Source organism: Meles meles, chromosome 5 (genome assembly GCF_922984935.1).
Source record: "Meles meles chromosome 5, mMelMel3.1 paternal haplotype, whole genome shotgun sequence".
NCBI classification, from domain to species: domain Eukaryota; kingdom Metazoa; phylum Chordata; class Mammalia; order Carnivora; family Mustelidae; genus Meles; species Meles meles.
Genome location: NC_060070.1, coordinates 87625439 through 87640052, shown reverse-complemented (window position 1 = coordinate 87640052; position 14614 = coordinate 87625439). Strand labels below are relative to the sequence as shown.

At 41.1% G+C, this 14614-nt stretch overlaps 1 protein-coding gene across 1 annotated transcript in view; it reads right to left on the bottom strand.

Moving 5' to 3' along the window:
- DNAH8 (dynein axonemal heavy chain 8) overlaps window positions 1–14614 on the bottom strand; it is a 348142-nt gene that overhangs the window by 91946 nt on the left and 241582 nt on the right. The window contains exons 67-72 of the mRNA XM_046005485.1: window positions 13852–13989; window positions 12305–12432; window positions 10896–11067; window positions 9056–9211; window positions 4315–4470; window positions 2448–2630 (exon numbers count right to left, since the gene is read on the bottom strand). Of these exons, the coding sequence (XP_045861441.1) occupies window positions 2448–2630; window positions 4315–4470; window positions 9056–9211; window positions 10896–11067; window positions 12305–12432; window positions 13852–13989 (933 nt within the window). The remainder of the gene's footprint in view (window positions 1–2447; window positions 2631–4314; window positions 4471–9055; window positions 9212–10895; window positions 11068–12304; window positions 12433–13851; window positions 13990–14614) is intronic.

Genomic DNA, 14614 nt, shown 5'->3' with positions numbered 1-14614 from the left:
TTGTGGATCCAAAGCCATGGCACGGCGTTCACCTCTACACCTGGCACAGCTTGCATCACTGTCTGTGTGTCGATCGCGTCCCTCCAGTGAGATTCTGTGCATCTAGAGGGCAGACACTTGTCCTACTCACTTTTGTATTCTTGCCAGCATTACCTTGAGCCTTTGCAGGGAAGGGACTCAATCTGAGAAATATGTGATTTGTGATTTCAAAAATTTGAAATGTTCCAAATTGAGTTCAACAGTTCTATTTTACATCTGGGGAAACTGAGGACCCAGAAAATATATATTAACTCCAAATCCCATCCCAGCATGGTCCTCAAGGCTAGTTACCAGCAAAGGCAGGATCATGCTCTTGTTCTCCAACTCCAAGACCAGTGGCATGATTGCCAGTGTCCTAGAAGGTTTGCCGTGTTTGATGGGGGTGGCAATGAAGGTCATGGCTGCGTCTACCGGGGAGTACCTAATGAGCTGTTTCCATTAGGATGGTCACCTCTGGGTGGCAGTATAGGAATATCTGGACAAAATGAAATCCCATGGGCTTCCTTCTCAGAGTGATCTGGCAAAACAAGCATCCTGGTACAGTAGGCACTCGTGGGTTCTACAGTGTCATCTGGAAGGTTTATCTAGAAGGCCCGACAGGATGGAAAGTCTGTGTGCTTTTAGAAGCTCAGACCCTATTCTCTCTGGCTTCTGTTCATTCTTCCGTAAAATGAGGGTGTAAGAGCAGGATAGTTAAGAAGGTTAAACATCGGGGCGCCTGGGTGGCTCAGTGGGTTAAAGCCTCTGCCTTCGGCTCAGGTCATGATCCCAGGGTCCTGGGATCGAGCCCCGCATCGGGCTCTCTGCTCCGCAGGGAGCCTGCTTCCTCCTCTCTCTCTGCCTGCCTCTCTGCCTAGTTGTGATTTCTCTCTGTCAAATAAATAAAAATATTTAAAAAAAAAAAAAAGAAGAAGGTTAAACATCATGGTCAGGATGTCCTCCTACAGATTGAGTGTGCATTTTGGCTTTTCCCAGCAAGGACGATGTAAGCACCTTAGTGCTTCCCTTGAATGTGATGCACATTAGTGCATCCCTTGAAGAGGAAGCTGAGGCCTAGGAGAGAGTGCATGAGCCCTCTGGGGACACGGGGTGTAGCCTGCTTTAGACAGTGGAGTAGTCTGCCTTAGGGAAGTTCAGGCAGCCTGTATGTGGCACCTGGACCCGGGAGGAATCCTCTCACATCAGACCAACAGCACGAGTGAGACCACCAAGGAAGGACTGATTTTCAACGGTTGGCACCATGTGGCCCTAAGAGGTGATGAGCAATGAACTGCAGGGCCCGGGCTCTCTCTGCCTGGCTGTGGAAGGGGCCTGGTTCCCTCACCGGACTGTAGAAGCCCCCGGCTGTTTTTTAGAAGGGAAGGTCAAACAGCTAGTGAGAGCGGAGGCTGGGACTGTGCCCCCTTGGTTCTGCTTTGCCCAGAATGGCCCCCTTTAAGGGCCGGCCCCACCGTAGGGCTTCCCCTCTCCTTTTACTGAGTCTCTCTGTTTCTCTGGTGTGAGTTTTCTCTTGCCCTCTTCCAATGTCTTTCCCGTGTTCGTGGCATCTACTCCTATCTCTTGTCTTTCTCTTCTCCTTGTCCAGTCTTTTGCTACCGATCTTTCCCTCAACCTCCCATGGGAAGCCTCTCTGGTCTTAGTATTGCTAACCTTGCCCTTTCCTTGAACCCTCAGTACTCAAATTAATTCTAGGTAAGCAAACATAATCTTTCTCAGATTTTACACAAATATGTTTTCCATATGCAAATAAGTATAATTACATTTTATGCAAGCATATTTTATGCATAATGTTAAATGTATTCTGAGATTTATCTCAAAAATTAGTTTCAACTTGTATCAGTCTCTTAAAATCTTCCTGTTTTAAGTTGTTCTTTGTTTTATGAGAACCCTCAATCATACTTAATTTCTCTGCCTTAATGTAAATTTTATTTGATTAAAATTCAAGTTAGGCTCTCTGTATCACTAGAGTACTAGAATGTAATAGTTGAAACTACCCCAGTGGTAATACACTCATTCAGAGCAATTTCTTTTTCTCCAGGATCATTATTTTAGTGAATTTTTCAGGTATATCAACGAGCATCTATCCCTAGGACTACAGATAAGAGCTCAACATACTCCTAGGATTAAAGACAGAAGTAGAAAGAGCAGTATGAGTGGTGTGTGTGTGCACGTGTGTATGTATGTGTACACACATGTATGCATGTTGGGGTTGGAGGACAGCTGAGTTAGTTACATGATTTCTTGACAGGACTTGAGAGGAGACAGCTAAATTAATATTTATGATAATGAAGGTAAATAAAAATTTGCTTCATTTTTTTCCCTTCCCAAATACTTAACAATTTCATAACCCATTTTAAGTATTTATTATAATTTACTAGAAGTACTGGTTTACCTTGAGAAATTATTACCTGTTTCTCAGTTAAAATCACTCTCCTTAATAACTGATTCTCAAGTCCTTTCATGGTGACGGTAAAATCAATAACTGATGTTTTAGCATTGATCTCAGGGGTAAAGGCAGGGTTGGGTAGCTTCGTGGTAATATACAGTTTAAATGTATCCATGAGATCACATTCCTTATCACCAATTTTCACCTACATCAATTCAAATACCAAATTAAAAACAGTTTAAGTGACAGGACAAGCAATTTGAGGTTAACTTAGGAAAGAAATTACCCGAGGTCAGGGCTGTGAAACTTGAATGAATTGCAAAGGAAAAAGTTATAAGACTTTAATCACTGATCTTAAATAATTCAGATTTGCGGTCCTGCCAGGAGACCTTGTTAACCATGACACCAAACAAATTAAATGAACAAACAAATTAAATGAAAAATTTATCCCCAACAAATGTAGAATAAAGGAAAACTCAGACACATCTCAGATTTGACTGTTTTCCCCCACTAGAGAAAATTGTTTCCTACCGAGGAAATTTGTGGAGTTTAGAGGAAGTGTTTGTTATTTCTCATTGCATTTCAATCGTATCCAAAGCATATTTGACAACAGAAAGGAATAATGAAATTTTCAAAGAAAAAAATGCCAACTGTTTTTTTTTTTCATAAACATGACATTTATCTTAAACACTACGATTTGCAGTATACTATATTAAAAAACAACTGATTTTATTATCTGAAATTAAAGTGGAAATTATACCATTTTTGAAGGACTTAAATTTTTAATTAATCTTGGTTCTACATGTGGTTGGAAACCACATCTATAAGGCATTACCATGCTCTCAAGCACCATGCTTTCACAGTACAGAGAAGAATCTCTTCTTCTGAAAGACCTTCAGGAATAAAAAATCCTACACCCTTCTTTGGCATGTTAAATACAGCACATTAAAGACTCACATTATGAAGAAATGTTTTCTAAATAAATCTTTGTTTAATGAGAACATTTGCATTCTGTACTTATTCGGTGATATTTGTGAAATTAAGTTGTCTGAAGTGAAAAATCTCCATCAGAAATGCTGTCATTCATCAAGAAACAAAACCAAAGAATCCTAAAGGTGGAGAACACTGCCAATTAAGAAAGAAACACTTCTACTGAGAACCATTCATGTTCTCACCAATGATGGGAAACGTGACTCCTCAGCTTCTAGCGAAGTCTGTGTTTAGATTGAAAGTTAATACAGAAAGAAATGAACAAATCAATGTCCATATACTTTATTAAAATGCCATTTTCTCCCTGTGAAAAAATGCAGGCTTTATTATACAGATGAATATATGACTTGCAAATCCAATTTTCTCAGAGCTGCCAATATATATACACATATAGTGTGTAATACTAATATATTATTATGACCAGACAATGTCTTTCCTTAATATGTTATTTAGTGTCAGCTTGGGGCGCCTGGGTGGCTCAGTGGGTTAAAGCCTCTGCCTTCGGCTCAGGTCATGATCCCAGGGTCCTGGGATTGAGCCCCGCATCGGGCTCTCTGCTCGGCGGGGATCCTGCTTCCTCCTCTCTCTCTGCCTCTCTGCCTACTTGTGATCTCTGTCTGTCAAATAAATAAATAAAATCTTTAAAAAATATATGTTATTTAGTGTCAGCTAAATGGTTACTCTTACCAAAATATTGCTCTCCCCCTGTATTTTTCATATACAATTTTTAAAATAAGAGAAATACTAAATATGAGTTTGGAAATAATTTTTCCAGTGTATCAAATACTACCACCTGAAGCAAAGAACCTTTGCTGCTATGCTCAAAAAGATAAGTAGATGTCACCATTGTCCTTTTCTCGTCTTCTTGTTTTTTTTTTTTTTTCCTTCCCAAAGCTCACCTTGAATGTGGTGCCTGATTTAATGAAATTCTTTTCTAATACATTATCCAGGACTGGATCCAGCTCTTCACTAATGTCCTCAATGAGAAGGGGTCGGCCCAAGGAAAGGCTGTCCTCCAAGTGTGTGCGGAAATATTTATGGTTCAGAGATGTTACCTAAAAATAAAGGGTTCATTGTTATAGAAATGTGATGAAGGATGTGCTTATTTCCCAGGTGGAAACCAAGAGAATTGTTGCACAAGTGCCTGAGAATTTTAAGGACAATATAGGATGCTTTATGAAAATAAAAGTAAGGACATTTAATTTTCCAAACTTGGTGAACTCGTGACTTTTTGGAAGCCTTGGAGGAGCAACAGTCTCTCTGATCGGAACAGAAGAATCGAGTGGCACTCCTCAGAGCTTCGCTCCTACGCAGAGCACAGAAGTAATCACGGATTAAACCTGCTACATGTACAGTTACGATCACTCAGGGAAAGCAAAGTAACTTTGCAAATTTGCAATATTCATTTATCTCTTCAGGACCACTCATGAGATGATCAACTGATTAAAAAAATAGGCATAAGAATGCCAGAAATTATATATGGAGTCAAACCCAGGGCCCATCCATGTATTCTGCCTCTAATAGTGGCACAACGGAAGAACAGGGTAGATACTTCATTTACAATTTCAATATACAAAATCAACCTAAAAGACTGTATATTCACGCTTTTTAAAAATTAGAATTCTGAATGCCTGGTGGGGCCCACTGTTTCAGTTCAGTGTTTGTTGATTAGTTAAAATAGATACACAGGGGGCACCTGTGTGGCTCAGTCAGTTAAGCACCTGCCTTTGGCTCAGGTCATGATCTCAGGGTCCTGAGATCAAGCCCTGTATCATGTTCCCTGCTCAGCAGAGAGCTTGCTTCTCCCTCTGACCCTCCCCGCATCATGCTCTCTGTCTCTCTCTCTCTGTCTCTGTCTCTCTCTCTCTCGGTCTCTCAAATAAATAAATAAAATCTTAAAAAAAAATAGACACACTGGGCTGGTTGATATTTGCATTGGCCAAATGGCTTTGAACTCTGACTTCTGCTGTGATTCCCTCCCCTGCCTAAATGGGAGGATTCCTGAAGGTTCAGCCCTCAACTCTCCGCCTCCTTATACTTTACCATCTGGATTCTGCTACTGTCTCTATGCGGCTGTGAGTGCTGATCTTCAGACACAAGGAAGATCCTCTGGGACAGCAGGTGATTAAGGGAGTGGAATTAAAAGATATCATCTCTCACTTGCTATAAAAAAAAGATGTGGAATTAAAAATTAAATAAGTCTACTCTTTCCTGTTTTGGATAAAAAGGGAAATAACTAAAAGAAAAAACTGCACATGAAGGAATTTGTTTCCCTGGATGGATAGCTTTATTTACACAAATGATGAGCTGTGAAAGACCTCATTATGAGCTGATAAGGTAAATGAATCTAAACAAAGAGCTTTAACCAGCTTATTAAACAAGATGAAACAAGATCCCAATGAGACTAAGTATAATTGTCCTGCTCTGTTTCCTAAGGAGTAAATTCTGTTTTTGTGATTTGCTTCCTAAGTGTGATGGTTAATATTACATGTCAACTTGATGGGGGTAAGGGATGCCCAGAGAGTTGGTACACATTATTTTAGGCTGTCTGTGCGGGTGTTTCCAGAATAGTAGACTGGCCTTCGAATAGTAGACTGAGTAAAGAAGATCACCCCCACTGATCTTTGGGTGGGCTTCAGCTAATCCACTGAGAGCCTATATAGAGCCCAAAGATGGAAGAAGAGCAAATTTGCTCTCTGCTTAAGCTGACATACGTATTCTCCTGCCCTTGGACATCAGCAACTGGTTCTTGGGTCTTCAGATTTGAACTGGGACTTATACCACTGACTCCCCTGGTTTGAAGACCTTCGGAGTTTAGACTGGGACTACTTCTAAACTCATGACCGGCATTCCTGGGCCTATAGCTTGTAAACAGCAGATTATTGGATTTCTTAGCCTCCCCAAACCCTTGAGCCAATCTCTCATAATAACTCTTTTTCTAAATATCTGTATTTATTTATTTTAATTTTAATTTTTTATTATTATGTTCAATTAGTCAGCCTATGGTACATCATTAGTTTTTGATGTAATGTTCAGTGATTCATTAGTTGAGTATTTTTTTTTAAGATTTTACCTATTTCATTTTTGAAAGAGAGAGAGAGAGAGAGAGAGCACATGAGTTGGGGGGAGGGGCAGATAAAGAAGCAGACTCCTTGCTGAGCAAGGAGCCCAATGTGAGGCTTGATCCCAGGACCCCAGGATCATGACCTGAGTCGAAGGCAGATGCTTAACCGACTGAGCCACCCAGGCGCTCTTTCACCTGATTTTCTTGTGTAGAAACACTATGTGGTAGCTACCATCAGAGCCTGGGTCACCTGCACAGAGACTCTGGTGTTGGGTCTTTACAAGGTGGTCAGTGAATTCTTTATAGGGAAACCTGACCTTCTCTTTCTGGAAGTCAGAGCTGAGGGTTCTGGAGACAGTGTTGAAGGTGGCCTCCACAAAGCTGCTGCAGTGGAATGCAGTCCTGGACGTACAAAACACGTTTTGTTTTTCATTTATAAAGTGTTTCACTTTCCATTTTGTTTTCCTTCCCAAGTAAGGAAATACTATTTTTGTTTCGCTCTGTTCTCATTTATTTGTGTTTGTGCATGTAGTTATCCAAACATTTAAAAATATAACGACTCCTAAGTAAGGAGACTAGAGTTCAATCTTCTTATGTTCCAGGAGTTGATGGTTTTAAAACACGTCGGTATCTCTGGCATATTTCTATTACTTCCTCAAGAAGATTCCTGAGACTGGGTGACGTCAGGAAGCATCATCAAAGGCTAGCAAGGAGCTTAATGCCAAAATGGAGAGACAAAGCTATGATCAGGAAAATCAAGAGTAGGAGGAGTACGGAGATGGACAGTCGGTAGAGGCGAGAGGAATGGAACAGAGGACACGCTGCAGCTACCCTGGGTCCAGGAGCTGAAGTTGAGGGGCAGGAATGCTTCCGTATATGCCACCCGTGCTTTCCTTCTATGAAGACCGCTCCTCAGACGCTACATTCCCATTGGCTTCATTTCCCTTAACTCTCCTCCTCTGCTGACACCCTCTTTCTGGGGTTTCTCTGGGTTTTCCAAATAAACGGACTGGTGCATTGTAACCTGGAAGATCAGTGAGCAGCGTCCGCCCATCAGGGAAGCCCTCATCTCAGAAGGAAATCGTCCAGTATTACACTGGGAAGCGGTGTTTGTTGTAGGCTTTTGGTAAATGCTCCTTATCTGATTAAGGAAGAGCCCTCCAGTTCTTAGTTTGTTGGAGGTTTTATCATGAATGGGTGTTGAATTTTACCAAGTGTTTTTCTGCATTAATCAAGACGATCACATGATTTTCCTGGTTTTTTTCCTTGTAATGATGGCACACTTTGATTCCTTGAAATTCAATACCTGAATTCCTACTCTATAGCGAGTGCAGAAAACAAAAATAAAAATCTTGCCAGCAAGAAGTTTATGATACAGTAAAGACAAAAGACAAATGTGCAATGAACAGTAATTGAAAACAGACTCTAAGTCCACATCAGAAATCCAAACAAGACATTGTGAGCATTTAGGACAGGCTATACTAAACTGAGGACACGGGGAAGTCTTGACGAAGGTACTGCTGGATGTGGACTCAGAAGAACACTCAAGATATTTATCTGGGATGTAAGTGAAGGGGGCAGTAGGGTAGGGCAAAAGACATCCTGGCTAGTAGAAGAGCATAAGCAAAAATATGGAAGCAGGAAACTTAGAACTCTGAGAACACTGCCTGGGAAGTAGAATAGTCTGTATTGGTAGTTGAAATATCGATGGTAAATCTGAGATGTTGGAATCCTGCCTTTGTCTACCTCTATCTTAAAATTAATATCTTATTATGGGGTACCTGGGTGGCTCAGTCAATTAAGCATCTCGATTTCAGCTCAGGTCCTGATCTCAGGGTTATGAGATTGAGCTGTACATCAAGTTCTGCACTGGGCGTGGAGCCTGCTTAAGATGTTTTCTCTCCCTTGCCCTCTGCCCCTCTACTCCTCCCTCTCTAAATAAATAAATTAATTAATTAAATTAAAAATAAACACCTTATTAGACCCCAAGTCTTTTTTTTTAAAGATTTTATTTATTTGACAGACAGAGATCACAAATAGGCAGAGAGGCAGGCAGAGAGAGAAGGGGAAGCAGGCTCCCTACTGAGCAGAGAGCCTTATGCGGGGCTCGATCCCAGGACCCTGAGATGATGACCTGAGCCGAAGGCAGAGGCTTTAACCCACGGAGCCACCCAGGCACCCCTAGACCCCAATTCTAAAACTGGACTGCACAATGCCATAAAGTACCATGGGCCTGAGCTAGGTTGGAGCAAATATCCTTAAACCGAGGAGTCATGAGTTCTATTTTGCTGCTTTCTCGTAAGTCTAAACTCAAGGCCCAGAATAAAAGCCACATGCAAAACTGGCAACAGCAGAAGAGCCAGGGAAAGGGATAGACTGGAGAATGCATCATGAGAGAACACAAAAGAGAGAAAATAATTGGAGCCCTTGCCCCAAATCACTGTTAAAAATATCAAGGGTATAAATTAACAAACAATTATCAGAGATTACAAATTTATGACTGGCAGAATCAACTGAAATTTTGGGAAAACTTCATGATTTTAAGAAAGCTTTCCCGTACACCAAATGGTACGTACCTGCAAGTCATTTTCTCTTTCCTTGGATTTAATCCAAGTTTTGCCTTGAGTCTGTGGGTCTATGAGGAGTGGGTATCTGGTGGCCTTTGTCACAATGATGCCGTTCTGAATTGAGAGGTCATCTCCTGGTAATCCCTGCAGACCCCACTCCCCAATCTAAGTAACAAGAAATGGATATGGCCAGTTAGAGGAGAACAAGAATGCTTTCATAGTTATTAGGTGTCACAATATTAGAAGAATTTAATACTGGGATACATATTTTTTTTCCATTGAGACTCTGAAATGGGTATCTAGAAAAAAAAACAAACTTGTAAATGTGAACCAAATAACATTCACCTAAAAAAAATAAATTTATAATCTAATGAATCCTTTAATGACCCAAGATTAGGGCTTAGTCCCTTATGCTACATTTTTTTTTTAAAATTTATTACAGAATATGGTAAAATCTGTGGATTTTTGAAGTGTGGTTACTGAACATTCAGAGAACATGGCTTAAAATACGGTAAGCCTGGGTGAGTGGTGGGAACCAGGCTAGGCAGGGTTAGTGGAAAGAACACATGGAAATGCCTGGAACGATAAGCACCAAGGGTTAAACCCCTGAAGCTTCCCCTTCCTGCTCTTTGGCTTTGTTCACTTGGAGGGCAAGATTTGTATAGCTGGAGGCAGAGAAATTAGGAGAGATAAAATACTATATTGGCAGGTGCTCATCAATGACATTTAAAAAATAAATATTTCCTGGGGCGTCTGGCTGGCTTAGTTGGAAGTGCATGTGACTCTCCATCTTGGGGCGGTGAGCTTGAGTCCCACGTTAGGGGGTAGAGATCACTGAGAAATAAACAACTCAACTTAAAAAAAAATCCTCCCTAATTATGAGAGAATTGCCAGCCTGCCTCCCCATGGTCAATAAAATCACCTGCAATCCAATGAATCCACCAGCCTCCACCCTCATTAAATTATCCCAGCAGCCCCCAAAGGCCATAATTAATAAGGAATATCCTGGCCCACTTTGCCTCGTCAGTGTCCACTGCATCTTTAATACATTACCTAGTTCCTGGAAACAGGCAGTTGAACACTGTTTGAATTGGAAAACATTAATTTTTTTAACTTTTAAATACGGATAACAGGGAACTAATAGCATGGCTTCCCAAAGGAAATGGCCACTGGGGAACTTATTTACAGATCAGAAAGCAGCTCATGAATACAAATTGCCTGGAAGGCATTTAATGCCAGAGGAGATCTGCCAGAGACACTGAAAATTGATAGTGGCATCAATTCCCAGCAAGGAAGTTAGTGTCATGGGGCCATCACGCAGTGATACCAGAATATACTGAGGTGCTAAGCTCCTGGACACAACGAAAAGATGGTTCATGATCCAAAGAAGATTAATACTAGTACTTACGGCCTAGCTAATGCCTATAATTACCTAAAACGTTTGAAAGAGTGTGACTTAATAGAGTGGTGCAAATAATGGAAAGTTAAAATAAGGGCTCAGTATTAGCAAGACTATAATTCATGAATGATCTTTTTTTTGAAGTCTTTATTTTTTTATGTACTCTCCACCCCCCATGAGACCCATGGGTCTCAAACTCATGACCCCGAGATCAAGAATTGCACTTTCCACTGAGTCAGCCAGGCACCCCCATCTTTCAGCTCACAGCAGTGCCATAAGATTAATTTGAAAGCAAGATTTCTTAAAACTGAAAGGAAATTTTATACCAAAAAGAAAGGTTGCTTTTTCGTTAATTCTTAAGTATTTTCAAAACAATCTTTTCAATTAAATGAAAAAAGAAAAAAAAAGTAGATGTGCCGTGATTAATATTATGAAGAAAGTGACACTCACTGTTGGGGGATCCACCAACATTGAAATAAGATTCAGGTTTTCTGTGAAAGGAATCTTCCGAGCTCTCAGCTCTATCTCCCATTGATCTTTAAGCAAATAGTTCCTAAATATCTGATTGAAAGGACCAAGGTAGGAAAGGAATCCAGTGCACAGGAGAATATCACCTACAAGTCTGTGGGGAAAGGAGACAATGTGAGTCACCTAACACATTCACTCTCTCCCATTAATGAGTCAGAAAGGCCACAGTTCAGCTTTGTTTTCTTACTAGGCAAAATCCTTTGCCATTCCCTGCTTAACACTTGGTAACCAGACACGGAGAGACCATGCAAAGGGAGCCCCCAGAGTGCCCGGGTGGCTCAGTTGGTTAAGTGACTGCCTTCAGCTCAGGTCATGATCCTGGGATCCCGGGATCAAGTTCCACATTGGGCTCTCCACTGCTCTATGGGGAGCCTTCTTCTACCTCTGCCTGTCATTCTCCTTGCCTGTTCTCACTCTGTGTCAAATAAATAAACAAAATCTAAAAAAAAAAAAAAAAAAGAATCCATTAAAAAAAAAAAAGGAGCCCCCAAACCCAAATAGTGGCAGTAGGGGCCACATTTGGGGTAGGCCAAGGAGCAAGAGCAAGCTTCCTTCAAGCCTGTAAGTCCAGAGTCTTGACTCCTAAGAAGAAAAGTATCCTTTTCCCATGCCATGCTCTGGTCTCATTCAGACTCAGTCCTGATAAATATTTCCTTCTCCCCCGACTCTCCCTCTCTTCCCCCGCTTCTTGTTATTCTCTGCCTCTTCCATTCTGCTCTCTTCCAGTTTTCTGAGAACACCAATAGACACTATGACAAGACACCCTGGTACTTAGAGCAACTGATCCACATGTTCAAAATCACTGCGGTGAAGAGTGCAGAACTGGAGAAATTAATTAGACGGTTCTGGAAGATCCAAACAATATCAGAAGCACTCTTGGGGTGCCCGGGGAGCTCAGTTGGTTAATCGTCCAACTTCTGATTTCAGCTAAGGGCACGATTATGGGGTTGTGAGATTGAGCCCTGCATTGGGTTCTGCACTGGGCATGGAGCCTGCTTAAGACACTCTCTCCTTCTCCCTCTGCACCTGCCCCTCATCCCCCACAAACAAAAACAAAAACAGCAGCAACAACAAAAAGAAGCACTCGTGTTCTGAAAAACTACATCGCTGAACCAAACTTGAGATAAAAAATGTTTCACAACCATTTAATCCCTCTGTTTTACTGAGAGTGAGAACCTCTGCTATAAGACTCGGAAATGGATATACGGAAATGTAGGAGCAAAGGGCTTCACTGGGGAGATGTATTTTATTTTCTCTCATGTCACAGAGAGGTGGTGTTTGGGGTGATGACTAAGAAGGAAAGCCATTATAACCAAGGCCAAAATTTATACCTATTAATCTGAGCTTTGAACTCTTTGCTTTGCTGGGTCCACCGGACCTTTTCTCCACTCAGCCCATCGATGAGGGTGGAAGCTGCCTGCATCTTTTTCCGGCACATATCCGCATCGTTTACCAAATCCTACATTCAGAAAGGGAGAATATCCCAAAGAACTTTTTTAAGTATTTAATCAAACATCCATTGTATTCATACATAAAAACATAGGGAAGAATTTCTTAGTTTGCAAAATAAATATCATAGTCTAAAAAAGCAATGTGAGTGAAACTTTACATATTAAATTCTGGTAATTAACCCATAATGTAGTTATTTTAACCTTGCAAAAGCTCAAGAAAAGAGATTTTGTGAGAGAGAATGCAAATCACATAAATTAATGTAGCGTTTCTAGTCCGTGTTTTCAAAACAGAATCAAATCAATAAAATACACCATATTAGGTCTTGGATTTAATAGTTCTCAGTTCTTAGAAGTTCACAAAATTATTTTTTTTCCTCCCAGGAAATTCTACACAACAGTGATGTGCTGCAGCCAACTTGTATCAACTCACCAGAGCCAACCGTTACATTTTAGAAGACTTGGGGGCTAATGTCGAACACAGACATTATTAAATAATTAAATCATATAAACTTGCAATTACAGAAACTACATTACAAGCAAAGGTAATGGATAATCAAAACCCATCACCTTCTAATAATTCACTACAGTTTTGGATGATCTATGCACTTGCAATTATGTCCACTGTACCTGCACGGTGCTACATGATTAGGGTGCAGGATATAACAAGGCTAGATATACAATGGTGCCCTGCTGTTCAGCTGTTTCCAAACCTGTACTCAGTGTCAGCACATTGGTAACTTAGAACGGACAGTGGTGGGAGGACCTATACCACAGAAATCAGCAAACAGGGCAAATCATGGCTCTTCTCCTCCCCCCCCCCGCAATCCTATGGGTACCAGACCATCACTGCCTACAAACCTATCCTACAAGGTTGTATTACGAGCCCTGCCTGCTAGATGAACCTTGATCAATTGCCTCCAACTGCCCCATGATTACGCACCTGCACTGGATCCCAAACCGACTTTTCTAACCCCCAAATCAGGAGCCTTTGGGTATGACATCCCAGCTTACTCTTACCAAAAATAATTATTAAAAACACCAAAAAAGCCCTTAGAGGAATGCCTGGGTGGCTCAGTCGGTTAAGCCACTGCCTTCGGCTCAGGTCCTGATCCTGGGGTCCTGGGATCAAGCCCCGAATCCGGCTCCTTGCTCAGCGGGGAACCTCCTTCTCTCTCTGCCTCTGCCTGCCACTCTGCCTGCTTGTGCTCTCTCTTTCTCTATCTCTGACAAATAAATAAAATCTTAAATTAAAAAAAAAAAAAGACCTTAGAGTGCCAAAAATCCCAAACAGGTAGCCATATCTTGTGAAGGACAGTCACGTATCTATTTTCTTTTTGTCATCAATATTTACCTAACGTCTATATACAACACACACTTTCGGACAATGTTAACACCTCGTTTCTGCAATTTTGTAGATTTAATCTCACCATTTTCTCACTCATGGCTGCATCAAATTTCGCTTGTACTTTATCCAGCTCGGCTTGTTTCTCATCGAGCAGCGCTTGCGCCTTCCCCAGCTCAATATTAGCAACTGCCAGACGGCCCTCCTGCTTGGCCAGGTTAGCCTTAAATGGAAGAAGAGGTCATTGTATGGAGTGGTAGCAGGTCTGCAAAATATTTTTGGTTTTAATTGATAAATAATAACATAGATTACACAATTTTTGCCCAAGATGGTATTTTTAAAATTATTTATGTTTTTATTAACATATATTATTAGTCCCAGGGGTACAGGTCTGTGAATCACCAGGTTTCCACATTTCACAGCACTCATCATAGCACATACCCTCCCCAATGTCCATAACCCCACCACCCTCTCTCTACCCCCTCCCCCAGGCAACCCTCAGTTTGTTTTGTGAGATTAAGAGTCTCTTATGGTTTGTCTCCCTCCCGATCCCATCTTGTTTTATTTATTCTTCTCCTACCCCCCAAACCTCCCACGTTGCATCTCCATTTCCTCATATCAGGGAGATCATATGATAGTTGTTTTTCTCTGATTGACTTATTTTGCTAAGCATAATACCCTCTAGTTCCATCCACATCATCGCAAATGGCAAGATTTCATTTCTTTTGATGGCTGCATAGCATTCCATTGTATATATATACCACATCTTCTTTATCCATTCATCTGTTGATGAACATCTAGGTTCTTTCCATAGTTTGGCTATTGTGGACATTGCTGCTATAAACATT